This window comes from Sciurus carolinensis, chromosome 5 (genome assembly GCF_902686445.1).
Source record: "Sciurus carolinensis chromosome 5, mSciCar1.2, whole genome shotgun sequence".
Classification (NCBI taxonomy): Eukaryota; Metazoa; Chordata; class Mammalia; order Rodentia; family Sciuridae; genus Sciurus; species Sciurus carolinensis.
In genome coordinates, this window is record NC_062217.1 from 114407374 (window position 1) to 114435325 (window position 27952).

The 27952-nt window shown below is 40.2% G+C and overlaps 1 protein-coding gene across 1 annotated transcript in view; it reads left to right on the forward strand.

Moving 5' to 3' along the window:
- Nucleotides 1–23813, forward strand: part of Arid5b (AT-rich interaction domain 5B) — a 178677-nt gene extending 154864 nt beyond the window's left edge. Inside the window, 4 exon segments of the mRNA XM_047554478.1 lie at nucleotides 14070–14268; nucleotides 17717–19427; nucleotides 19430–19717; nucleotides 19720–23813. Of these exon segments, the coding sequence (XP_047410434.1) occupies nucleotides 14070–14268; nucleotides 17717–19427; nucleotides 19430–19717; nucleotides 19720–19898 (2377 nt within the window). The 3' untranslated portion in view covers nucleotides 19899–23813.
- The last annotated feature ends 4139 nt before the right edge of the window (nucleotides 23814–27952 follow it).

Sequence of the window (27952 nt, forward strand, 5' to 3'; positions counted from 1 at the left end):
TCCTTTAAGTTCTGTTGTACTTTCTTCTGTACTGCATTTAACCCAGAGCCTCTTTTAGTATGGCCATTCAACGAAAGTTAGAATGCTTTTGTAGGAATAATCAAAGTAATTTGAGTTGGGTTTAGTACCTCATGAAAAATTTCCACAAAGTATTCCCAAGAGCTTGCCTTGGCAATGTTAGAATCCAGAAGGATTTTTAAAGATTGACAGTAGGCTTTCAAATGGCTGCTCTTTATAGTGTTGTTTTTCAATATAATGCATCAATTTTTAAAATATGAATGTTATTTCTCTCAGTATTTAATACAAAAGCCTACACATCTTCATTGTACATAAAAAGTACACCCTTGATGTACAATATCTACTCAGGTGTGTGCTCTGTAAATAACATCCAAGGATACCACAGTCTGCTTAGTTTTGACTTGTGAATCAAGGCTTTAATTAAAACACTTTTGTTAGAAATGTTGTCTCCGCTTTCAAATAACTTCACTTCTGAGAGCGAATGTCCCTTTCCTCCATGTGCAAATGTCCCCAACACTTGAAACAACAAATTTCTGTGCTGTAGGTACCTCAGTGTAGTTGAAGAATGCACACACTAATACAAATAATTACAAAGTATCACATGGTCAACAAAATAAGTCAATAATGTTTGGGATAGAGAGAAGGAATGAATCCAATATCCAGGTGTGGGTGGGTGTATTTGTATGTGGTGTATGTGTCTATGTGTATAATTTACTTGAGAAGTCGTGACTAAAAATAACCTCAGTCTTAAATGAAATGCCAAGATATTTTCTTTTAAAGGTGATACACTTTGGGTCATGATAACCTCTTCTTAGAGTAGCAGATTTCCCAAAACCTTTAATCAATCAAATTGGAAAATTCTAGTAGCATTACTTCAAACTCTAACATTACCAAACATTTTTAGGGTTTTCTTTTTTTAAAAAGTTTCTTCATTAGTCTTAAGGTCAGACTGGATATTTCATAAAGGTTTGTTTCCCACAGGATTAAAATTTTAAAGAGCCAGGTTATTTTTCCAAATCTAGAATTTGTTTAGTTGGTGTATCAGTCAGAGTGCAGGAGGAAAAATAGAAACCACTCTAGATTTTCAGTACGGAGTACTTACTGTATGGAATTTCTTAAGCGGTGTGAAGAACAGTTACAAGATCAGAAAGTACTATTGGGTTGTGAAGAACTGTTGGGTTGATGCTGATATGAATGGCAAGCAAAACAGAAAGAAAGGGGTCCCTTATCCCTTTCTCATGTGTCCTAGAGCCCCTTATTTGTAGAACTACCACAGGAAGACAGCTGATGAAAGGGACATGCCATTTAAGAGTTCCTCTCCTAGCATCACCTAGCAGAGTACAGCTGGGTGAATTTACAGTTGAGAGACAATAATCCAGCTGCCAAGTTGAAACCTCAACAGGGACAGCTCTGCACAGCTCTTCAGGCAATTAGCAAGCCCTTAGTGTTTCCTCCATATTTCTTTTGTGATCTTGTAATCAGATGCAAGGGGTGCCATAAATAATTACTATCTAAAGGTAGCCAGCCACCCATATTTGAAGATCATTGATTTATTTTTTAAAAATTCAGACTGCACTTGCAATGCCACTATCCTTCTTGAATCAATCACCCATAATCCCATGTGTTATGGTGGGGTAAGAAGCTGGAAATTACTGTCCTGGGCATCTTCTCTTTATTTGGTTCTACCAGAGAGAGGCAGAGGAGACTCAGATCTGTACAGAGACGATCAAAGAAGAGACTGTACTAGTGGCTAACGCTGCGAGATTATGGTGGATTTCATCATTTTCTAGTCACAGGCTGCACGAACACAGATAAAACAGAGATAACTAGATTGGTGAAGGGCCACTGTTTTCAAGAAGACTCCTTGAGAAGGGTCAGGAGACTTTGCAGGCAAATGTCTAGTCTGGAGCTGCCCTTTGAAATTCTTACAGCCTTCCCAAACCAGATCAGAATGATTGGAATCCCTACCTAGCGGCTGGTTTCTCCTTTTTCCCTCTTATTATAGAGACTTGCTCCTTTAGCTAGTCCCCTCCCTCCAGCTTTACTTTCCTAGAAGATGAAAAAGGAGTGAGTGATCTACTATGCATTATCCACTGATGTATTTTTCATGCAGTGTGGTTCATGATTCCAGTAAATGTTTTCATTTTACTACAAGAAAAAAGTAGCCAGTTCCTCAGTAAATGTTACTTGTATATTAGTTGGGCACTTTTGGTTTATTAATGAGTGTAATAATGAAAGTGCGGGCTGTTGAAAAGAATCAATGGGTGTTTTTATTTAAGGCACAGCAGAAATGGTACAATGCCTGTGAATGCATCATTGTCGCTGAAGGCCCGACTCGTCCAAACTTGCTTCTGATTGGTTTAAATCAAATAGGTCCAAGCACTTCATAAAAATGTCTTTGTCAGCCTGGTTTTGCTTCCAAACCTATTCATCTCTGTCAGTTTTTAATATTAGTACCAGGCTCCTGGCCATAGTCCATTAGTACTGTACTTAATTGCTCATGTTACAGATGATTACCAATATAAAAAGCATTAATGTGTTCCCATCGCAAGGCTGTTGCTATGTAGATGTCTCAAACTCAGCAAAGCTTATGAAATGTGGTTATTCTGGACATTTTTTGCTCAGGATTTATAGATAAAGTTACTATAGATTATAACGCAAAGAAAAATGCCCACATCTTCCTGGGCACAAGACCCTTCTAAATGGAACATTTTCTTTTTGTCCAACTCTTTACCTAAGATACCTCAAATCATTTTATCAGTAAAGGAACCAAAAGAAAAATGGCTACTTTTATGGAATTTTAGCTTGATTTTTCTAGAATGCTAATTCACTTTAAAGGCTTTGTTTTCACATGCAGATTTCTTTCTTTCTCTCCCTCTCTCTTTTTCTTTTAAATGTTTTTGAAGCACAAGCAGAGGGAAAAAAATCTTTACACAGAATACCAGATTACTGGTTTTAATTTTCCTGAATAAATTACATGGTCTGTTTCTGTGGAGCACATGAAGTTGTTATTAGGGATTTTAAAAGGAGCATTAAGGCAAAAGTACTTTGTGATGTGCTTTTCTGAGTATTTAGAAAATCAAAATCATAAACAAATGTATTTGTTTGTGAGGGAAATGAGCAATTACACTTCATCTTCTTGCATACGGAATACCCAATTTCAAATTCTAACCTTCTGCTTTTCCCATAAGCATTTCTTGGACAAGACTGTCATGTTGCGTGGCTGATGCAGTGACTTGGGGTGAGCTGTGCCCTGGCCAGATGCACTTGGGCAGAAACCAAGTGACAGACAGCTGGAGGGCCTGCTAAAGGTGGTAGGCAGGGAAGGGGAAGCTTCATGCTCTGAGTAAGATGAGCATGTGCTTTAAAATAAAGACCAAAAAATCTCTTAGGTTCTAAGGAACTCAGCTAATCATACCATGACGATAGGCCAAGGGAAAGTCAAGGTGAGTTACAGTTCTGTTCATGTTTTGGACAATTCATGTGTTATTGCTCGTTTTGACACCCTTGAAGCTAATAAATACAGAATTGAGAAAGTCACAGGCGGAACTCAGAATTTTACATTTGAGAAGTCCCTTAGCACTTACCCTTGCTAAGACTACTGCCACTAAAATGAGTTTTTTCTGTCCCATCCATGAGTTGCTTGCTACTATCCCAAAAAGAGCTAATAGTAAGCACAGCAATTGTGAATAAGTTTTGATACACTAACCCTGAAATTTGCCAGAATAATTTTATGTTCATTGAATATAATAAAAAAAAAAATTGGGCATGTATTTCGTGTGACTTTTTAAATTTCGTTTTTCTAGTAACTCATTTTTATGTATTTTTAAAAAGTATCAGATGGGAATCTAGAAGACCATTCTTCTCTAGTCATTGGAGAAGCACTGCTCCACACCCTTGTCACAAACTCAGATACTTACCAGGGAAGATGGCATAGATGTGCACAGAGGAAAGTAGGATAGCAGAAGATTATTTGAAGGAAGCACACCTTCATGGCCCCGGGCCAGAGATGCTCAGTAGGATCAGCCAACACCATTGCCATAGTCAGATGCAGTCTCTACCCTTCCTATCCATCCATATTTTCAAGATCATTTGTAGGTAAAGTCACCTAACTTTATAGATATTGGCTCTAATATTCCTGGAAATATTTTACATAAATAAACCAACCATTCCCTTAGGCAAAATATAGTCCAGAGGTTGCTAAGTTCCGTGGGATTGAACTGTGCTTGGCACTGGGCTCTGCAGAGTCTGCTAAGTACCTTCAGTGGGAGACTGTGGAGAGAGCAACATGGTGGAAGGTGCTTTGCTTCCAAACGCTCTTGTACATGAAGAGCATGTGCCTCGTGTGGCTTCCCACTGACCCTGCCTTGTGTTTTGGGGCCAATTTGTTGTGTGCTTCCTTTTCTCAGTGATGCACTTCCAGACGCTTGGCACATTCCAAGTGTTCTTATTCCATTCAATCACATCTCAGAGCATAATTTATGGTACTTCCCCAACTTGGCTCGCTCTCATATAGATACCTCTAATTTGTGTCACTCAGAATACCCAAAGCTACTCCAGATGTGACATAGTACTTCTTGGGATGGGAGCTGTTATCAGCCTATCAACACAGCCTAAGATTGGATTTGAAATTGGTTAAGAAGACTCTCCTAGTTGCTTCCTCTTCCTTTTCTTGAATAGGATAGATTTTCCATGTGGTCAACTGCCATTTTTCCTTTGCTCTTGTCCTCAAGAGCTAGCTGGTGTTTTTTGAACATCAACGATATGCTGGCAGGGTCAGGAATAATGAGAATATATGAACCAAAGAGTTGAGAATGAAACTGGCAAACAATAAAGAGGTGCCCATGCTACCACACCCATGGCAGAGATTGATTAGGGAACATGATGTTGCTTCCCAAGAGCCCAGGTTCAGCCTTACAATCCTCAACATGGCACCCCCAGCTACTTCTACTGCCATCTCATTAGAACTTGAAGCTGCTAGGATTCTTGGGTTTTCTAATTTATCACAAGATCTGACTTATAGACCATATAGGCCTAGAGAAGAGTTAAATATTTAAGGTATGAAAAACCAGTTGCATAATGGATACAAATAATGGGTTCAGTAGGGATCCAGGAAGGAATTTACAACTGAAATGAGAAAAGTCTTCCTAGAGGATCTAGAATCTGAACTGGATCTTTAAAAGATAGGATTAGAAATTAGGATAGATCATCCTAATTGCCTACAGTAACTCAGTTGCAGATTTCAAGGACAATAAAGAAACCATTTGGAAGGGCCTTCCTTGAAATTTCTCCAGTGCTCCCAGTGAAGCATTATGAACATATATCAGGAAACAGGGATTGAATGAACTAAATTAAATCCAAACAAAAAGGGAGATTCCCACTAGGAAATATATGTAAAGAGGTAGGGAATGTGGTGGTGGGAGGGGCTGTCAGGAGATTGCTAAGACTGAATTTTGAAAGGCAGGCAGTGCAGTCTGTTCTCTTGATGTCTGTTAACTCTCTTGCCCTGTGGTCCAGTGGATTCATTATGTCCAACCACATCCAGGGTAGTGGTGACCAGTCTATGGCCTTGTACACCTCCTTCCCAACTGTCTTGCTGAGGGAAGTCCTGGCCAGTGGCCTCTCTCTTGCTCCTCCCTCAGCAACACTGCCACCAGGTGCTCTGTTCCTTTTCCTTGAACCAGCAGGCAGCCTGCTGGCCCTTATCAACAGACAGCAGCCCAGGAAGTCAAACACAAGTGGCTCAGAGTTAGGTGACCTGAGGCTGTGCAGCTGCTGTCTATACCCCACCACGCTGGTTCTCACAGGAGACCTGAACCAGATCAACATACCCTACACTGAGTAGCATCTTCTTATCTGTAAAGAATTTCTCCCCAAAGGATAGTCAGGTAATTTCATACAGAAGAGCCTCACACTCCGAATCACTCAGCATGCCTAAAATGCTCTGATAACTTTCCAATGCCTGGATGTTTCAAGAAACTTTGAAAAAGAAAAACAAAACCCCAGCCAGGCCCTGGAGTAGAAAAACTGGTTTCTGTTTTAAAAAAAATAAACAACAGCCTTTGAAAAAAAAATCTGTATTTAAAAATTCTTAAATCCGCCTCTAAATGCGAGTTGTAATTAATAGAAGTTGGAGTTTACACTGTTGAGTGTAAAAACACCCTCCGGCACAAACTAATCAAGTGTGTATGTCATGCTGTAAAACTGCAGCAAGTTTCTTTGTTTGACCTAAAAAAAAAAGCTTGCCAAACAGCAGTTTTTCTTTGTCAGGCTCCTTTATTGTCTCATTTTTGTTTTCAACCTACCTCCCTGCTGCCTTTGGACCTAACTATAGTATTCAAGAAACTTTTCAGGTCCCATGTTTTATTGATAGTTTTCATCAAGCATGAATTTAAATTTGAGAATAGATTAGGTGTCTTAGCCCCTTTTCTTTTTGATAAATAACAAGAGGTTTCTACTTATGATTTTCTGTCCTCGGGGCTTTATCATTAAGATTAAATAACTGTACTCTCAAGCATGCCACTGCACAAACATCTTTTCAATTATGTGAGTAACAGATGCCTTCACAAAGGAACTATTGAAAATTCAGAAAGCATGTTTCCAAAAAAGAAAGGGGAAAAAAAAGTATCAGATGACAGAAGAATGTAATTGTTTACCATTAAAATATATCTTTAACTCATCCACTGAAAACCTCCTGGAACATTTTGTTTTTGTACAAGTTATTACAAAATTTGGCCAAAATCTTAAGTGTTGTGGGGAATTGGTGAACATTTCAGAAGCTCTGGAAACAGTGGTTTTTAACATGCCTGAGACTTAAATGTAGTTGTCGATTGCCTGTTTTTACACATGGATACTGCCTGCCTTCATTTGTGGGATACGCTTGACATTAAAAATATGATAGTTATGTTTATTTATTATTCTTAAAATACTGTTCATCTGCCTTTGGAAAGGATCCATGCAACTGCGTTCTACATTAGTCATTGTTTTCTCATTGAGAAGAGTAATTGCTGCCATCTTGGCTGGTTGGCACCATGGAGGGCTGGGTGCTGTTTATGGTCCATGTTCTCTGTTGTGATCATGAATTTTAATCCCTGGGCCATAAAGTCAGCTTCTTTAAGCCCACCCCAGCTTTCTTCAATGTGGCCTCATTTGAAAGGCAGAGAGGCGGGGATAACATTAATCTAGATACCCTTAGAAGTGGCAAGGAGTCCTCGGTGAAGCAAATTCCCTGATGAGCTCTATTGGGGAGATCCTGGGAAACTCAGACATGGTAAGATTAAGTCCTAGAGGCCAGAATTCATAGAGCATATGATGATTCTTGAGTTTCTCTTACTCAGTATTAAGTAGGACCTGAATCAACTAGGTTGCTCTTTAAGAGTTGTGGCATGGTTATTGTGATACGTTATAAGAGATGTAGTGTACCCAACCATAGTGCTGCTTCTGATGTAGTGGGTTGACCTTTTGTGGAATGGCCACACATGTATTCTGTAGGTCTCTTGCCTCTGAGAAAAAAGAATTGCTCCTCTTGATTTCTTAGGTAATTCTTCAGGATCTTGGAATTCCTTTAACTTGTGCACAGATAATCATTTAGTATCTCCTCTATGTTGACATTTCTCAGGCAGTGTATGAAGATGCACATCTCCAATGCTGAGATGAATGCAGCTTGGACTAGCAGAGACAGGAAGATCTGTGTTTGGACAAAACTTGGGGACTTAAGGGCTATGTACCATTGTCTCTTCACTGCACTATTTAGTCCTGAACCTGAGTTTTGTCACCCATACTATGAAGATAACATATTTTTATGTATACATTAAAGTGAAAGGCACACAGTGCCTGGTATTAATAGGAACTGCTATTAATATTATAATGACTAATTAGTATATAAGAATAACCTGAAGTTTCTCTCTTAACCCTCTCACCTTGCCTCTAACCTTCTCCCTGAAGTCCACATAATTCCAGTTCAGAGGAACTGTCAACCTCAAGCTATCTCTTATCTCACTGACTCACCTCAATAGGAACCAAGCCACAATATTTCTGGGTCCTAGCACCATGTGCCTTTTGCTCTTCTCTTCAGTTAGGGTCCTAGGCACTCCAAGACCATGGAGAGAATGTCAGAATTTTAACAGTGAGTCAGATAAAACTCTCACCACTTCCAGGGGAAAGAAGAGGGTATTAAAGCCTTCCAAAAGTTTTCTTGTTCAACTTCTGCCTTGGAGTAGGTAATGAAGCCCCCGGTGAGCAGATCATTTTCCCAGGGAAGAGAGCTATTCTGACAAGTGACCATGTTTTGTTCTTAGTGATAATGGACCCCATACCTTTTTGGTGTCTTAGCATAGAATACAAATGATATCATTTATACATACTTCATTTTCTAAAAGCACAGTAAGATTTGCTCTTGGTAGCTCTTGGGCAAGCTAAGTCTTCCCCACAGAATCCACATTGCACTCTCCTGCCATTTTCTTGGCTCAGGTAGGTCCTAACATAGGCTCATTCTTCCACTTCCTGCCTGTCAACATGGCTCCTCATTTCATGGTTTAATGCCCAAAGCTTTCAGTTCACATTCTTATCTATTGAAAGGTGAAACTGGAGACCTCTTTCACAGCTCTCTTGATTTCTGATATTTCACTCCTTACACACCACACAGAATTTTTTTCTTCTCCACCAAAATTCATACCATAAAACAGAGATCTTTATCAGGAGCCCCCAATGGAGTTTACCTTGTAAAAGAACAGGAACAAAGCCGCACAATTGCTATTGTGTTCCCCTCAACTATTGTTGTGTCCACTGAGAAAACATTTTTATTTCTCTGAACATCTATGTAGCATGTTTGTGTACATTTGCCTTCGTACTCCCCAAATGTTCTGCCATTTTTATAGTCATGGTCTAGCACCTTGAGAGGTGAATAGTATGTAAGATTAGAAACTCTGTGCTCCTTGGAACCTTAACAAGTGCGTGTACTTCGTCTTCAGAAAGGAAAAATATACCTTCTATTGGCTCCATATTTGGTGAAAGATTGCTTCCCTCACTTCACAGTGAAGTTATATTTTCAATTTCTGGCTGCGAAGGGAAACGTCTGGCCAAGCCTTAGAATTTATCAACCCTGAAATCAACTTGGAGGTGTAATGAGTCCATTTGGGATCAGATCAGGTCCGAAGCCCCAGTGGAACCAATATGTCATTTCTCTTCTACTGCCACACACACAGAAACACTTAATAGTATAAGAATAGTAGTAGCATTTTTGACCTGACATGCACACCAACTATATTTCCTTCTGCCCCTTAAATATTCTGCTCCAAGAATACCAGCAAATATGTAGACCTAAAATTTTTCATTGGTTTAATACCATGAAAGTGTCTATGAATCTATGAAGTAATAGGTGAGTTTGAGATTCAAAAACAACCCTCAAGATTTCGTACTTCTTTTCCTCACTCTGAATTGAGTCAGTTCCAGACATTATTATAATATCATTTTTCAGAGCTCTATAAATAGATGGATTCTCATTTCTTCTCTTAAGCACTGTTTGCTAAATGTTTTGGCCCAAAAGTTCAGTCATTCCACGCAAGCATTAATCAATATAGGAGACATTAGTGGTTACTCGTACAGATGAGATTTGACATTATTTTTCCTCTGCTTGTGAGGAGGGGAGAGGAATGTTGCCTAATAAAGATGAAGGGTCTTTTCTTCTTTTGTATGAAATGCAAATGACGAGGACATGTGTGATATACATTTCTCTAATGTCAGGCTGCTGCTTTTTGTTGAAAAAGAGAGGCAAGGCCCTGGAGGATTTTAGACTTTGTAAATATAAAATTATCTGCCTTGGTGTTTAAAAAAATAATAAAAGGGAGAAGGAGTTGGCAGGTTGCCAGATTACTTACATTACAGTAATAGATTTGCTGACCCCTGACTTCTGCTGTAGAGAAATGTATTGAATTTTTTATAATATCAGATGAGGCAAATCTAAAACCCTAGTATACTGAGCACCATTATTTAACTTGAGATTTAGCAAAGCTGAAATCTTTTCAAACCAGCAATTTCTTGTATGATGATAATTTACTGGCTCAGACACTAATAAATCAAGGTTATAATGCCATTGATTTGTTAATTTTAACTTGGGTTGATTTTTAAGTCTTCTTTATTTAAAAGAAAAAAGAAGAGGAGGAAAAAGAATGAGAAGGAGAAAAAAAATCTTGCTTTTCACAGTGACTGAATTTAATAAGAATCTCTGTGATAGCAAAAGGCTCCCCTACTGTTTCTGCTTTGGGGTAGAAAATGTTATTCTTGTATTATTCCTAGGGAAAAATAAAATCTCATGCTGCTACAAATCTTATGCCTATGAAAAGATGTTATTTTTTAATACATGATGGCTTACCTATTTCAGATCCATTAATGGCATCATAAATAAGCATTTTACTAATCTGAAATGTGAAATCTGGATAAAAATAAAGACCCATTTATGTGCCCAGCTTTCAATCCCCAGACTAGATGTGGAGGGCGGGGGAGCGTCTCTGGATTTACTAATGAATATATTGCTTCTCTTCTCCATTATTTACACCCACCTAAAATCCAGCCCCCTTTTTTAAGAAATGCAACCCATTGAAAATATTTCTTCTATATAATGAATTCTTGGGGACTGGGTGCATTTTTGCTTTTATCTGCACAGTTTAGAGACTGATTAAATCTTTGTTGTACTACAAATATTTGAGGAATAATCATCCGCAAAGCCCAGGCAGGTTGCATTATGCTGAATTCTTTATATAATACAAACCTCCGCAGCTTCCTGCATTGGGCAATGTTGACCTCATATTGGCAAACCTGTTTTTAATACTACGTTGAACATTTAAATGTTCAGAAACCTATAATAGCTTTCGTCCTCTTGTACTGTAAAAACTTCTAATAATCAAATGATAAGATCACATCCTGTGGGGTAATTGTGTTGTACCATGACAGGATAACTGAAAAAACATTCAGTGAAAATCGTACCAAACGGAAATGGCTCTATGAAGCAGCAATTGTTTCTGTGCTGTGAGAGACCATGCCCTGCTCTTCAGAGCTTAGCTGGTCATATTTTTACTTGTTTCCTTTTAACTGCTGCCTTTCTTGTTTTATTCTGGGAGCCTTTTTTCCCCCAACCCCCGAGCCACTATAATTATCTTTCAATGATTTAGAAGGGGAAAAAAATTCAATTGACCTTTATACACACACACACACACACACACACACACACACACACACACATGCTCACATGCACGCTCCCTCTGGAAGCCTTGAACAGGCAGGGCTTGTGTTTGGATTCAGTTTTACCTTAGTCATGCCTCTTTCCAGATACAAGAAACATTTAATTCCAGATTTCCTGCTTCTGGCTTTAGGCCTTTGACCAGCAAAGTGAAATGTATTTTTTACTGCTGTCGGCCTGCCAGCTGCTGAGTTGAGTGAAGGGGAGAGGAAAGGGAAAAAAAAAAAAAAAAGAAAGAAAAGAAATGAAAATGTTGCCCTGCCTCATGAACTTACAAAATTAGAAAAGGAAATTAAAGTCTCCTTAGCACCCATCTAGAGAGCTGAGTTGGCCCAAGACCGTCAGGACTCGGGGCAGGGGGTCCTTTGGGACCCACTGGGTGTCTCCCCTACCCAAGGCTCTGCTATCCCTCATCCCCCTCCTCACACTCAGAGGTAATGCTGTCATTCTTCTCAGAAAAGAGGGTCCCTCATGGTGTCACCATCTCAATTAGAAAACGAAGCTGGGGGAAGGGTAATACCAGCAAATGGAATACCCAGGCTTCCAAGCTCCTTGCGTTCCCATGGCAACAAAACAAAAGTAAAACAAATCTATCTGTCCCCACAATAAAATATGTTTTCATTAAAATTAATTTAAAATATTTTTCCAGTTTAAAATATTCAATGCATCTTGTTCCTGGACAATCCCCAACCTGCTAATATTGAAAGGGATAAAGTCCCTGGCAGAATTACTCAGATAAAAGGAATTGGGGGGAATGTTGAGGACTTTACAGATGAGACAGAATAAATTCAAGTATGAACAAGATTGCTTTTTTCTCGTCTCTGCTTAGTTATGCTTTTTATTATATAAACATTAACTGTAATATTACAGTGGGAAGCAGGTATTTGGCAGCCATATATTATTTTAGTAAGTCCACATAGAGAGAGCAGTTTCCAGTTTTAGCAGCTGTAACATGTTTAAACTCAGTTTGTAATGGGATCTGAAGATAACTATTCCCCATGGGCTGTGTTGATCTTCATGGCTGGCCCACTGCCAGATGTAGGGCTCGAAGGTATTATTCACGCCTCCTTGCACATACCTTGTCCGAGCATGCTCAGTAAATGGATTTGGTTTCAAATATACTATAAATTGGGATTTGATTTTCCCACAATTTACTTGGTTTGTTTTTAAAGAATGATATATTATGTTCCCAAATGTCCCCCTGTTAATTTCAAACCTGAACAGTTGAATATGTTTAAGTAGCTGAGATCCAAATTGTGTAGTTAGAAAGCAATTTTAGGAGAGCAAACAAATATCCAAAGCAAGAAAGTTTTTGCCTGGGTGTCTTAGTGTAAAAATAATTAGGATTCCCGATATTTGAACAGATTTTGGTTGTTTATAAGCCAAGTACATTTTCTTCATTGAGTCAACTTGTCTTATTTAAAACAAATTATGTTTGCTGTATTAAAGTTCATATTTTTAAGGCTGAGTCTTGTATTAATCCCACAGTGAGTCATTAATCATACCAAATGCATTATAAAAACTTTAATCACTGAAGTTGAAACTGAGATTGTAATGCAATCCATGCCTTTTAATTACATCAGCCCTTTTCCCGTTCAGATCAAGAGCTGCGTCGCAAAGGGAAAACAGATTAAAACCAGAGCTGTTTGATGTTTCTCTTTTTAGAGCAATTTTATGCACTTTGTTTAAAAAGTTATATAATTAAAATGCTTGAATTTTTCAGCCCTCTGATTTTTGTGGCTTGAGTGGTTGGTCTGCTTCCCTCTCTCTGGGGCCCTCTTTGACTTGGCACCCCAAAACAGACCTCCTCAGGCTGGCATCACCTGCCTCCCCAGAGCTGCAGCATAAGGCCACACCTCAGCCATGCTGAGCCTGTCTGCCCTTGACCTTTTCATCCTAGGTGTTAGGTCTGCATTCTGAGGTATATAAAAATAAAAACTTTGGTGATAGGTGTGACCAAGTTCAAAATTCCAGCTCTAACAAGTGACTGTTAGGCAAATTATTTAACCATTTTGGGTCTCAGTTGTCTCATTGCTTAAAAGAAAAGAATAAGACTACGTAGGGATGTGGTGGAGAGTTTATGAAATGATCTTCATAATGTACTTGTCCCTTCATGAGGTCAGAGGCTTTGGAAGTTTGAGTCACTGCTGTATCTCAGCACCTAGAGCACGGCCTGGCATAATAGGTGCTCAATGAACATTGATGGACTGATAAATGAACAGCAACTATCATTACCTTTGTGGTGGTGTTGGCACTTAACCAAGTGCCATGGGCTATAATAAGAATATTGTCAACCTTGAATGCATCCATTTGGTATTTTTGGTATCTACATTCACAACCTCCAAGTGACATCTGACTTGCAAAGAATTATTTAATTGACCAGGTATGGACTTTTCACTCGACTGTGGAAGTTTCTAGAATGCATTGGGGTCACTGGCAATGAAGTAATTTCACAAGCTGCTTGTATAGTACTCCTTTCTCATCTGTGGTGCTTTTGCTTTCTGTGGTTTCAGTTGCCCAAGGTCAACCACAGTCCAAAAATAATATTTGTCTTGACTCATTCAGGAGAGAGGGACCACATTCATATAACCTTTATTACAATAATCATTATAATAATTGTCCTATTGTATTATTAGTTATGATGGTTAATCTCTTACTGTCCCTAGTTCATCTATTAGATTGGTCTGCTTCTGCGGGGGTTTTGAAACAAATCCCATGCAAAGGGATGACTATACTGAGAAAAGAAAGAAAACCCCCATAGCATGGACACTGCTGGAGTTGGTCAGCTGATTTATCATCTCCTCTGCTCCTCTTGTAGATTAATCCTACCGTATGAAAGGTTTATTAAGGGAGAGGAAGATAAGCCCTTGCCTCCAATCAAACCTCGAAAACAGGAGAACAGTTCACAGGAAAATGAAAATAAAACAAAAGTATCAGGAACCAAGCGCATCAAACATGAAATACCTAAGAGCAAGAAAGAAAAAGAGAATGCCCCAAAGCCCCAGGATGCAGCAGAGGTAAGTTGCTGAGCTCCACAGGAATGCCACCTGTGAAGGACATCCTGCCCCAAGGTCTTCTGGAACCCTGAGTCCCACAGCTGTGTTCCTGCAGAGTTCACAGCTGAAATGAGAAATCTCAGACCTAAGCTTCATTGTTCCCCCAGTAGTTCTCCAGTTCCTGTAGACTCTTTCCTTTGTTGGAGAGATGAGATACATTGCAAGGTATGAAATGGGATAGGCCAAGTATAGAACTTAGAAAGACAAGAACATCCTGTAAAAAACAGAACAAATGCTCAAACTTCTCAGACTCTGAGATGGAAGGAGACAGGACTACAAACCAAGGGGTTCCATAGTGAAACAATGCTTCTCACCCATTTCACAGCCAGTCCATCTGGGCGGTTGGTGTGGCTTTGGGGCAGGAGGGGGTAGTGGGGGGATTTTTTAAGGGGGAGGACATTGAAATGGTTGTTCTGACTCAGTAGTCCTCTTCTGAAACCCTGGAAGCTGTGGGTCTCCATTGTAATTGACCTCTAGGCAACAGCCCTGGGTGGGGACCAATTTGGCAATATCTTAAGTACATATTATTTATAGGGGAATTTTTGAAATGGTTCCTCTGAAACCATTATTATCTCTCATGTTAACAGGTAGTTTCTTAACCTTTTAAAACAAGTCCCGTCTACCCACAGTCCCCAACAGTTGCTCTTTGGTAGAAACCATTACCGTCAGCATACAGCCAGTCATGGAGGCTGGTCTGGGCTGTTTCAACCTGAATAATTAAAAAAAAAACACCATTTAAAAAAAAAAATCAAAAACAAAACTTAGCAGCCACATTTGGAGACAGCATGTTCTAGGATTCAACCCCTGAGGGAATTTTGGTGCTGATATTAAACACCCTCTAAAAATCAGGCTTATAATGAACACATAAGAGACTCCCTAATTAAACTCTGGTTTAAAACATGCGCACATGCACATGCATACACAAACACACATACACACACACACACACACACACACACTCTCTCTCTCTCTCTCTCAACTTCATAATAATATTAACTTACCCAACTGACTCCTCTATATGAAGAAACTATTAATACCGAGAGGAGAAATTTTGGTTTTGTTCTTATTTTTAAGTTTCATAATTATTTTAAATTCTAGTAATTTTTAAAGGAAGGAATAAAAAAAGATGATCCAGACTTTTAAACATCTGCAAATTTGCAACATAAATGGCCAAAAGCAAGGAAATTCCAAGTTAAGGCTTACATTCCATTCTTCCTTTATCCTGTTGGCCTGGTGATTTATTATAGGGTTTTGGATCAGTGAATTCTATTAGATACCATATGTACAGTGCTGCCAGAGCACCAGGGGCAAACTGAGGACCAAGAGGCCCACTGACCTTTGAAGGGCTCCATTTTGGGGGTGAAGTTTGAAATGGTTGGTTTGTGAGTCATGGGAGGATCCTCAGCCCACACACTGAGCCTGTCAGCTTGGGAGATGATCATTCCCAAGAGTGGAACCGTGCTCCCCAGAGTGAAAGAACACTGAAAGCTGTTAGGCTTCTTGTTTCCTACAGGCCCCAGCTGTGCTCTTCAGGAGCTATCTGAGTCCGGAGTGTCACAGGGCTGTCTTGTGAGGTTCTCTAAACAACACAGAATCTCCCACCCTCTTCAAAATTGACCTTATAGTCAGAATCACCTCTAGCATAAACCCATGTTGTTGAACTATATTTCTTTTCATTGAATTTAGTTGGATTCAATTGTTTGTTATTTAAATTTTTGGTTTTCTATGTGAAACACTGCACTCAATAGAGATAGGAGGGGTGAGAAACCTCTTCTAGTGAAATCCACTATTTTCAGGTAATTGAATTGCAAGCTGCTTCCAGGGAAGGTATCATTTAGCATTTAACATACTAAAGCAGATCATAAAATCTTAGGAAAAGGGCCTTTTGCTTTTTTCAACCTAGCTTCACATTCTCTAAACCTACTTTATAGCTAGGGGGATGAGATTCCAATAGAACTGATGGACTGGGTCACAGAAACTGCAGTGTGACTGAGTATTCCCCAGAGGCCCACTTCAAACTCTAGTCCCATCAGAAAGTAACAATTAAATGCAATTTGCCTTTTTCATTTGCCTTTACTCATTTTTCTGTATTTTCATGCAATGTGTAAGCTCAAGAGACCAATGCTGATTATTAATGTAGAACAAGTAATGATATTTGTACTGAAAAAAGCAGCTATTAGTGAAAGAAAGGGAGGGGATAAGCAAAGGCACTTAGTTATATAATACAACCCTAGAAAGTAGAAATGTTTGTAGGTGGATTTGAGGAGAAATATCTACGAAATGGGTGTGATTCCTTAAAATTTTTGTTCCTATGTATCCCTACACCAGAGTATTCCATTTTGCTCAAAGATGCTAATGTGGTTGGCATTTCTTTTCTTAACAAAGAGCAAAGTTCTAGGGATGAGATTGGGGCAGGGGGATCTGGGGACCAACACAATACAACTGTTTTGTGACTGCTTCATTAAGACATGTAAGGGCAGAATGACAGCAGTTTTGAAAAGTTTTGTCTGTCAGTTGGGTCACAGATGGAAAGTTAAAATGATCTTGTAAGGTCAAAGCTTACATAGCTACATAATGCAATAAATGGTTTGAATTGTGCCCACAACTTTGGTGAATAGAGACACATAAAAAAAATCCATCTCATTGACTATAATTTGTTGTAAGGAATAGAAAAACCATGCATGTGGTGGCACTCAATTGTGCAAATTCTGGCGATTTCCTTTTTGGCTGTAATAGAAATACAGTTTGTTGAAGTCCAGAAGGACTTAGAACATTCCCTGTCATTTAGGTGGTAGACAGGCTACTGTTGTGTCTGGATTCTTTTTCAATGTTTCAGCATTATCTGTTGTCAAATGGCAAGGAGTGGAAATTATTGACACTTAAGCATCGCTAATTTTCAATGCATCATATTGAACACATCAGGAAGGGATTTGCTCTCCAAAGAAAGGCAAAGAGTGAGTTTGTTGTTGTTGACATGGAGTTGGTTGGATATTTGAAAGAGAGATGCTTAAAAAAAACCTTTCTCAGAAGTGTCATAAAACACAACATGTAATTTAAAACCCATTTGGATAATTGACTGATTTGACAAGAAGACAACCTTAGAATTAAACTATATATTAGAATCAAGGAGTGATGTGATTGTATACCATCAGTACATAACACTTTGCTATTTTGATAGGTGTCTCATGAGGGAATGAAGTGAATATGCATATTTCCCCTAATGTTTCTGTAATTTAGATTTCTTTGTTTAGAGCCGTGATTGGGGAGTAATAAAACCTTACCGAAACTCGGTGAGCTGATTGACAAGCCTGTTTTCAGGAAAAACTGCTGTGTGTAACGTTTTATTTCATAGCAAAACGTGTCAGTGTATTTAGTTTTCTTCTGATTGTCTTTTGAAATATTTTATCAGGTTTCATCAGAGCAAGAGAAAGAACAAGAGACTTCAAACCAGAAAAGCATCACAGAGCCTCTCCCGGCAACTGACTTGAAGAAAAAAGTGGAAGGGTACCAGGATTTTACAGCGAGATCCCTGGCATCCAGAACAGACCCAGAAAAAGACAATGAAACAGAGCAAGGTTCCAACAGTGAGAAAGAGGCCGAGGAGGCAGGAGAGAAAGGACCTGCACCTCTGCTCCCGAGCACACCTGTGGCTCCAGAAAGGGATCCAGTTCCAATCCCTGGATCTGGCAAACAGTCCCTCACCTCTCCTAGTGTCCTGGTAGACTCAAAGCAAGAATCCAAACCCTGCTGTTTTACAGAGAGCCCTGACAATGACCTCCAAGAAGCATCCTTTGCCAGCTTCCCCGCTACTCAGCCACCACTGGCAAACCAGAATGAGATAGAGGATGACAAACTGCCCGCCATGGCGGATTACATCGCCAACTGCACTGTGAAGGTGGACCAGTTGGGCAGCGACGACATCCACAATGCACTAAAGCAGACCCCAAAGGTCCTTGTGGTCCAGTCATTTGACATGTTCAAGGACAAAGACCTGACTGGGCCCATGAATGAGAACCATGGACTCAATTACACACCCCTGCTTTACTCCAGGGGTAACCCAGGCATCATGTCCCCACTAGCCAAGAAAAAGCTCTTGTCGCAGGTGAGTGGGGCCAGCCTTTCCAGCAGCTACCCCTATGGCTCCCCACCCCCTTTGATCAGCAAAAAGAAATTGATAGCCAGGGATGATTTGTGTTCAGGTTTGTCCCAGGCCCACCACAGTCAAAGCGCCGACCACATGGCGGTCAGCCGGCCATCAGTGATTCAGCACGTCCAGAGTTTCAAAAGCAAGACCTCGGAGGACAGAAAGAGCATCAATGACATTTTTAAGCATGACAAGCTCAGTCGATCAGACGCCCACCGCTGCAGCTTCTCCAAGCATCACCTGAACTCCTTGGCTGACTCCTATGTCCTGAAGCAAGAAATTCAGGAGGGTAAGGATAAACTCTTAGAGAAGAGGGCACTCCCCCATCCCCACATGCCCAGCTTCCTGGCAGATTTCTACTCATCCCCGCATCTCCACAGTCTCTATCGACACACCGAACACCATCTTCATAGTGAACAGACATCCAAGTACCCTTCTAGGGACATGTACAGGGAATCGGAAAACAATTCTTTTCCTTCCCACAAACACCAAGAAAAGCTCCATGTAAATTATCTCACGTCTCTGCATCTGCAAGACAAAAAGTTGGCCTCGGAAAAGTTGGCCACCGCAGAAGCCCCTACAGATGATCAGCCGACGGATCTGAGCCTTCCCAAAAACCCACATAAACCAACCGGCAAGGTCCTGGGCCTGGCCCACTCAGCCACAGGACCCCAGGAGAACAAAGGCATCTCCCAGTTCCAGGTCATCAGCAGCCAGAGTCGAGACTGCCACCCCAAGGCCTGTCGAGTATCACCCATGACCATGTCAGCACCTAAAAAGTACCCCGAGTCACTTTCGAGATCGGGTAAACCTCACCACGTGAGACTGGAGAATTTCAGAAAGATGGAAGGCATGGTCCATCCCATCCTGCACCGAAAAATGAGCCCTCAGAACATTGGTGCAGCACGTCCCATAAAGCGCAGCCTGGAGGATTTGGACCTTGTGATTGCTGGGAAAAAGGCCCGGGCAGTGTCTCCCTGGACCCGTCCAAGGAGGTTTCTGGGAAAGAAAAGGCCTCTGAGCAGGAGAGTGAAGGCGGCAAGGCAGCCTACGGTGGTGGGCATTCTGGGGGCGGATCTGAGGGCCACAAGCTTCCCCTCTCCTCCCCCATCTTCCCAGGTTTGTATTCTGGGGGCCTGTGTAACTCGGGCCTCAACTCCAGGCTCCCAGCTGGGTATTCTCATTCTCTGCAGTACTTGAAAAACCAAACTGTGCTTTCTCCGCTCATGCAGCCCCTGGCTTTCCACTCGCTTGTGATGCAGAGGGGGATTTTACATCACCGACAAATTCTCAGCAGCTATACAGACACTTGGCTGCGGCCACACCTGTAGGAAGTTCGTACGGGGACCTTTTGCACAACAGCATTTACCCTTTAGCTGCTATAAATCCTCAAGCTGCCTTTCCATCTTCCCAGCTGTCGTCTGTACACCCCAGTACAAAACTGTAAGCCCGATTCTGCCTAGCATCCCCAAATGGCGTGGCTATCAAAGGTTCACTCCCGACCCAGGGGTGATGGCTTATAGAGTGAGAAGTCAGTATTCCTTCTAATATGGGGGGTACGATTAGTCCCAGTCGTAGTGGCCGAAAGGGAGGTGAACAGGCCTGATTTTTCTGGGACAACTCCAGCCTTGGCTGGTCAGTCTTGACCCCCTTCCAATGTGGATGCCCCGGCACCTCCAGATCATTCACTTTGCGATGGGTCTTGTGAAAGGATTGATGTAGATCCAGGAAGAACTTAGAGGACCCCATCCCATCTGAGTTCGAATGGTAAGGAAAACAATCTGGGCAAAAATGGGGGCAGGCTTTTCAAAGGAGGGGCAAGAAAGACTGGCACACATAGCCAAGGAATGCCCCTCTTTTCAAAAAACTCTCCAACGTTCAATCAATGCAATGTATAGTGAAACTTCAGTAGATCTTTCATTTTGACACTATTAAACAATCCAGAGAAGTAAACACTGTTAAATTGACTGTATATATTTGCTTCTTTAAAACTACCCGTATCACTGTTTGCTCACCTAATTTATATACAGGTAGTTCCATTTTCTCCCAGTTCCTTCTTGTCCCTATATATATATTTTTTTTAATTAAACAGTTTCGCTTTTGTTTGCAGGTCTTTTGTTTTTTCATTTTTGTTTTAAAGGCTGACTGACTGTCCTTGTTGTTGATGTGTGTTTGTAATTTTTCCCACATCTTATCATTTTGAGCAGCTTTGGGTGGTAAAGTTATTGTTTACATATTGAAGCAACTGATTCTAGTGGAACAAATGAAAAAGAACCAGTCGAGCACACCACAGTGCAGAGAACGTTCCTTTGCAGATCCACGACTTACGGATTTTGTTCCTCATAAATGGCATAGTTGAAAGAGCTTACACACTGCTTGCCGGGCCAAATGCTTTGCTTTGAAGTATTGGGTGATGTGAAAATATTGAGCATTGTACTTACCTTATCTAGGCTGTGAAACTGTCCTACATACCAGAAGAATCATAAAAACAAAAACCTCACTGGCAGCAAGCTGCTGAATAACAACAGAATCTAGAGGACATATTTGTGGGCTGCACAGATATTTTAGGAATTTCAGAAATTAAAACAGAAGCCAGAATGACTTACATTGGTGTTGGCACTGCTCCCATTAAAGGGTCTGGGAAAGGGGATTGGGAGAGGGTGGAGCTTGAGCCTTCAATAGAGGAGCAGCTGAAGGCCTGGCCGCCACACAGCTTCTCTGGGCCTTGGCCTGTGGAGTGGTATCAAGTCACACTGTCTTCATCAGTTGTTTTCTTGTCAACCCCAAGAAGATTCTCCCGGGGTCTATCTTTGGGGATATTTGGCATGCTGGATTACCCATTTCAAAAGAAAGTCATCCTCTTTGGATGTATGGGATGTGAGTTTTGTGTGCTGGTGCACACTTAACATGGCCTGTGCCAGGTTTTTAATCACCTGGCAACACCGGTCCACTTGATCATTTCTTTTATTGTTGGAAATGAGTGATTGAGCTGTTCAAGCAGTCAAAGGTGTGGAAAATGCCTCTTGTCATTCTGGCCACTTTATTCCTTTTGCTCCTGAGATGTAACATCAAAGTGGATGCATTTTCTCAGTGTGTGAAGAGTCGATCGGTAGAGAGTGGATATTCTTTCCCATTCCCATCCATCCCCATTGCAGACTGCTTTGATGAACCCCCAGCCCACTGTCCCCTTCCCCCAACACTACCAATAGGCTTTAGGACCATAGTTAACCAAGTCTTTTACCTCTGAGATATTTAAGTCTATGAAAATTGATGACAATTTTTGACTTCTAAATAGGTAACTCGACTGCAAAATAATCAAAACTGATAACAGTGAAACTGCGGCTCTTACACAAAGCCATGCATGCCGTGCATCTGTATTGAAATGTCTCCATGATATGAAGCCAAATATTCCATGTAACATACTTAATATCCAAAGGTGGAAACAAAAGAATGTAGAGATCCAGTGTTAAGAGTTCCATTTGCTTCAATTAATTATTTACCTTCCTGTGGAATAATATATATATATATATATATTTAATAGAACCATAGGTAGACTAGTAGAATTTAGATTATAAATGTGTGAATGCAGATTATCCTGCTATTGCACAAGAATAAGGGGGAAAGAATCTCAATTCCAGCTGGAAAAATGCTGGTCAGGACACATGTAAGAAAGTTGCACTAGATTGAATGGTCACAGAATCAAGGACATGGAAGAAAAGGAAACTGGTGATTCTGCAGCAGACGTGGGCTAGATTGTACATGGTTTCTGTGAGTTTGTTTCTCAAAGAAAATGGGGGCTGTCTGTCCCCAGTGGAGCTCACCTGTCCATTTGGAATATGGGGCATTTGTTTTCCCCACTGCGATGATTTCAGTCTGGTTTCATCATGTTGGAATTTGATCACACCATTTTCAAACAATGTTAACATAGTCCAGCTTTTGTTTTTCTCATCTCTTCCGAGAGGAGACTCACTGTTTCTGTCTGAGGAAGCTCATACCCTCGGCAAAACATCAGGACAAATATAGAGAGATGGGGGTATACATTCCCAACAGAAGCTGAGTGTTATTTGTTTTAAAACTCCGAACAGAGATCTTGGAAATCTTTCAGAAAGACCATTGAATTCTTCATTGGCTGAGAACTACGTTTTTAAAAGTCTTAAATAGGGCTTTGTTTGCATTGTTTGAGTTCAAGGGGCCTTATTATTGAATGGAATTGCACAAGCCTTTCTTTGTGCAATCAAACCATTGTTATTGGTAGTTCTGTAAAGGAAACTGTGGAATCTAATTGGTGATGGAGTTATAAATCTATTTACTGAGTGTGGCTTCCAAGAAATGTTGCAATTTGAAATGCACTAAGCCTGTGATTTATTGGAGATTTGGAGATTCCAAATAATGTTTTTTAAAAACTGTTCCATGTAACTTCTGGTCTAACTTTTGGCAACTCCACATTAAAAAAAGGAAAAAAAAAAACAAAACAGTCCAACTGAGTTTCAGAACTAAGTATTCTAATGAGTGATTCACACTTGTAACATTTGCCACAGGACTGACTTATTTATTTACTTGCTAGAAGTTCTTAAGTTCACTTGTTTATCAGGGCATATACAGGAGGGTTTGTTAAAACTCAATATTGACTTTACAACTTTCTGACCTGGTGCATGAATTCTCAAGTACTGTATTTCACTGTGTTGGTGTGTCTGATGGAAATTTCGAGATGGTCCCACAAAAATATTTTATGTAGTGTGCCTTCAAAGAGAACCATTTATTTCTCTTCACTTGTTGTCCCACAAAGTCACATTTGGTGGTGGTCAGCCAAGTCCCATTTGGTCTAGTTTTACTCTTGTCCAGATTTTAAAGAGAAATGGGAATGATTTCGCCCTGGTGAGACCCACACCCTTGCCATGATTACCTTGAGCACTTCAACTCCAGTGTGGGCTGTTGACGTATTTGATATTCTGCTTGTCTCCCCATGGTTGAAATATGTCTGAAGAATAGCAGCATAATCTCTTGGCTGTTTATACTTTTTTAAACTTTCCTGTGTTGTAAATATTGTATACTTTTGGTGATTCCAGCTATGTAACCTCTATGCTCTGTAAGGTGATTATTTGTATATAGCAACATGGCCCAGTGATATTATATAGATTCCCAATGGAGAGGTTATTGAGTAACCTTTGCATTAGTTTAAACACTACCAGAAGAATGCTGAGCCAACTATAAACACTCAATTTTGTATGTTTTCCAAATTGTACTTATTACTGCTTTTGATACTGTATTACGTGCCAATAGTTTCCCAATCACATAGCAGGCAAGAGATATTTTGTACTTTTTGATCCACTGTAATATTTAATAAAAAATGTTACTATCTGTTTCCTTTTGGGTGTCAGTCACTTCTTTCTTAGAAGCCACGTGGCCTCATCAGAGGACCTTCCACCCGCTGGCCCCTAAGTTGGATATTGATGATGTTGATGGCGATGATGATGATATCTGTTCTTGTTGAGAGCCCACTGGATTCCCAATTCGTATATGTTATCTCTTATCTTCACAACCTTATGTGAATATTGTTGTGCCCATTTTACTCACGAGAAAAAAAAGCTTAGCCAGGTGTATCAACTTTCCTAAGATGACCTGACTAACAAATGGCAGAGTTAAGAATTGAACCCAGGACTCTTAAATCTGTACACTCCTTTCCTTGAAGATTACAAAAGTTGCTGTTTATTCAGTCAAGAGATTGACTCATGCCTCAATTGTCAGGTATATGATGGTAAGTAAAAGATAAATACTGTCTCTGGAACTCATAAATCTTATAAGAGTTAATCAAATAGTTGCCCCTATAAATGCAAAACTCGACCTAGTTCTGGGGGAGAGGAGTGTGATGCCTGAAGTGACACATGAAGAGTGAGTGAGGACCAGCTAACCCAGGAAGGATGAGCATGCATTACCTAGAGGGAGAGAATTGGGAGAAGAGGGGATTGAGAACCAGGATGGGTAAACCATGCATGCAAAGGCCCTGAGGCTTGTGATTAGGAATTGGGGGCAGGGGGAGCCTCTGCATCACAAATATAATGTTGAGGGAATGAGGTTGGGTGAGGGTAGAGCAGAGCTGGGACCAGGGCTCAGCCATGTAGGTCCCAATAGACCAGACAGCATTTTGGTCTGTCCTAAGCAGAACAGAGGGTTAAGTGAGGAAATGGCTGGTTCAGGTTTGTTTTTTCCAACATCATTCTAGAGAGCTGCTGTGTGCGGGCAGAGGGAGGCAGCCTAACATGAAGACCAAGGTCTTTTCGATTGGAGTAGTAGAACAGGAAAGTAGACTATTCTACAGGTACTCAGAAGGAAGATGAACAAGTTGATGGTAGATTAAATAGGACAATTGGTGGCAGTATACCAGGCAGGACTGAAAATCTAGGAAAATACTCTGTATTCTGAGGTGCTTTTTTTTTATCCACACACCTGGTGGTGATGGACAAAGATTTCTAATCTTTCCCTTGATCCTCTGCCTCCTGGCTTTCCCATGACCTTTTTTTTTTTTTTTTTTTTTTTTTTTTACTTCCTATTGAATAGGTATTTACAAAGTCACCTGCTGGTTCTCCCTTCTAATGGGCTCCAGAGATGGGGGAGGAGGGATAAGGATGGGAACAGGGCTTTGGTGAGAGCCTTGGCTTAAGACTACACCACCCACCTGGTCAGGATGGCTTTGAACAGACAGAAGAAAATAAGATGTTAGCAAGTGTGTCAGCACAACTGGGAGGAGGAAAAAAATCACATTTTTATAAAAGACAGGATCCTTTTCTCATCATGATTGACTCCCTGAAGGACCCTGCACAGCCTTCTCAGGTCAGGTCAGCAGAGTTGCAGCGACACACAAGGAGCCTCACTCTCTTCTTGCTGGTTGTCACCTCTTTGCTCCTCCAGAACTCAGCAAGCACAGCAGGAATCCCCAGCCCCATGGTTTCCTGGCCCTCATTCTGATTCATGTGTATTTCACCATATCATAAGTCATTCTGAGTACATCAAAGGAACGTCCTTCCATCTCTGACACATTCGGCATTTGTAGATCTAATACTTGATTCATACACAACAGGAAGCATCATGATAAGTTATCTATTTTTATCAGGTTTAGCTGGCAAATATTGTTGGGAAGGGACAGTGTTCTAGCTAAAGATGTTGCTCATAGAGCAAAAGCAATGAAAATGCCCAAACATATATTCCAGGAAAGAGGCCAAAGTGGACAAATGTTTTAGGGCTGATAGTGACCAGGAAATCAGCATCAACAAGTATGCAAGTGGCAGAAGATGGGAATAGTGTTGGAGGTGACCTCTGGCCAGGAATTATGTAAAAGAAAGTACAGCTTTCAAGACGGACCTGGGGCATACAGTAAATCACATTCATTTGGGCCTCACCAGTTCAGAATTCCTGAGTTTGGGAATCTCCAGGAAAATTCCCAAGATAGAGAAAGCATTCTATTAACCCACTTCAAAGAATAAACTATTTTAAATCATGTTAGCCGTAATCATGGGGCTTCAGCCAGCCTGGGACAAAGAAGATAGTCTGTTCTCTGAGCCACCTACAGAAGAGCAGCAGCTACTTTACAGGAGATTTGGGTTTTTATTCTTACAGTGCTGAGGATAGAACCCAAGCCTTCATGCACACTAAGCCCTGTATCTGAACTACACCCCCAGGCCCTACTATTACTCTGTTGTTAAAAATTTCCCTAAACACAAGTCATCCTTCCTGGAATGGTGGGAATGTTCTAGAATTCAGCTTTCCAATGTTGCTGCTCATAGCCAGTGTGGCTACTGAGCCTTTGAAATGTGCTGAGTATGATAGATGAACTGACTTTTTAAATAGTCTATTTAATTTTAGTCATTTAAACTTAAAATAGTCCCATGTAGCTAATGGTTCCTGAATAAGACAACACAATTTTAGAAGGTTGTCCAATATGCATACATGGATAGACTTGATCACACTTAGCCAATATCTGCATATAAAATCTAACATACACACTAAAGCAGGTGAATCATGCCTCTTACTGGCAAAATTTTGTTAATTGGGGGTGACAATGGATTTAAGACTATTTTTCATTCAGGATTTAACCATCATAGGTGTTTAAATACTTCCTAAATGAGCAAATAAATCATTGAACAAGTGTTAAGAGAAGTCTACAATTATGATATTTTGTAATCCAGCCCTGCCTTTTGTGTTAAATATGATTGTGTGAGAGGTTTGAAGGCAACCTTCAGAAAGTCTGGGAAATGTCAGGCATGACCATATTCAAGTTGCACTGCTTCACTGTGTGGCAGTTCAACAGTCAACTACGGAAACTGGGAGGGCATTCAGTGAGCGAGCCCGTGACCAAGTGAGGAGAGGAGAGCCCAGTATAGGTACATTTATGGTAAATTTGTTTGTAGTGTCCTGGGCCTAGTTACTTTTTCAAGTCTGGTTCTATTTCTTTATTTTTCCTTTACACATAATGATAACAACTAATGATATTGACTGACAGCTCCATATGTGCTGTTTTAAATGAATTTCTGCTATTAATTCATTTGCTCCCAGATGTTCAAGTCTCATATAAATGGCACAGTATTTGCGGAGAACCTACACACATCCTCCTATATACTTTAAATCATCTCTGGATCACCTATGAGACCTCATAGAATGGAATGCTCTATAATTGTTTGCTGTATTACATAGGTAATAATGACAAAGAAAAAGGTCTCTACAGATTCAGTACAGATGCAACTGATTTTTTTTAATATTGTCAATACATGGTTGGGTGAATCTGCAATTACAGAACTTGCAAATATGAGAGCCAACTGTCATCATAACCAAGATCAAAATATAGTACACTTCTATTTTGGCAGAATATTTCCTCCTGACACTTTACAATTATTCCACTCTGACCCAGAAAAAGACAACTGCTGTTTTGATTTCTATCATCAGAGATTGGTCTTGCTTGTTTTTAAAATTCTTTCAAAAACTGGAAGCACAAAGATATTTTGCTATCATATTATTGCTTTTATTTAACAAGGTGCTGCAGATTCCTTGCAGTGCTATAATATGATTGTAACAGGTATTAAAAGGTATAAACTTTGGAAAGGAAGAAGTAAGATTGATATTTTCATAAACAATATGATTATTCTTCTGGGAAATCCAAAAGAATCCACAGGTACATTATTATAATGAATGAGAGAGCTCATCACATTTGCTCAATATAGGATTAAAATGTCAAAGTCCGTAACATTTTTATCTGCCAGCAAAACCTGAAATGATACATAATTTTTTTTCCATTCACGAAAGCAATAAAACAAAAATGCAACTATGAATTGAATCTAACAAAATAAGTTGGAAAGCAATTTGGCAAAATGCAGTTAAAACTGCAGATGTTCTTACTGCTTATTATAAACTCAGCAAGAACACTTGTGGGCATTCACTGAGCACCCTCAAACTCAAGTTAGAAGTATGTATGGGATGTTCACTGCACCATTGATTCTGCATCACACACAGGGA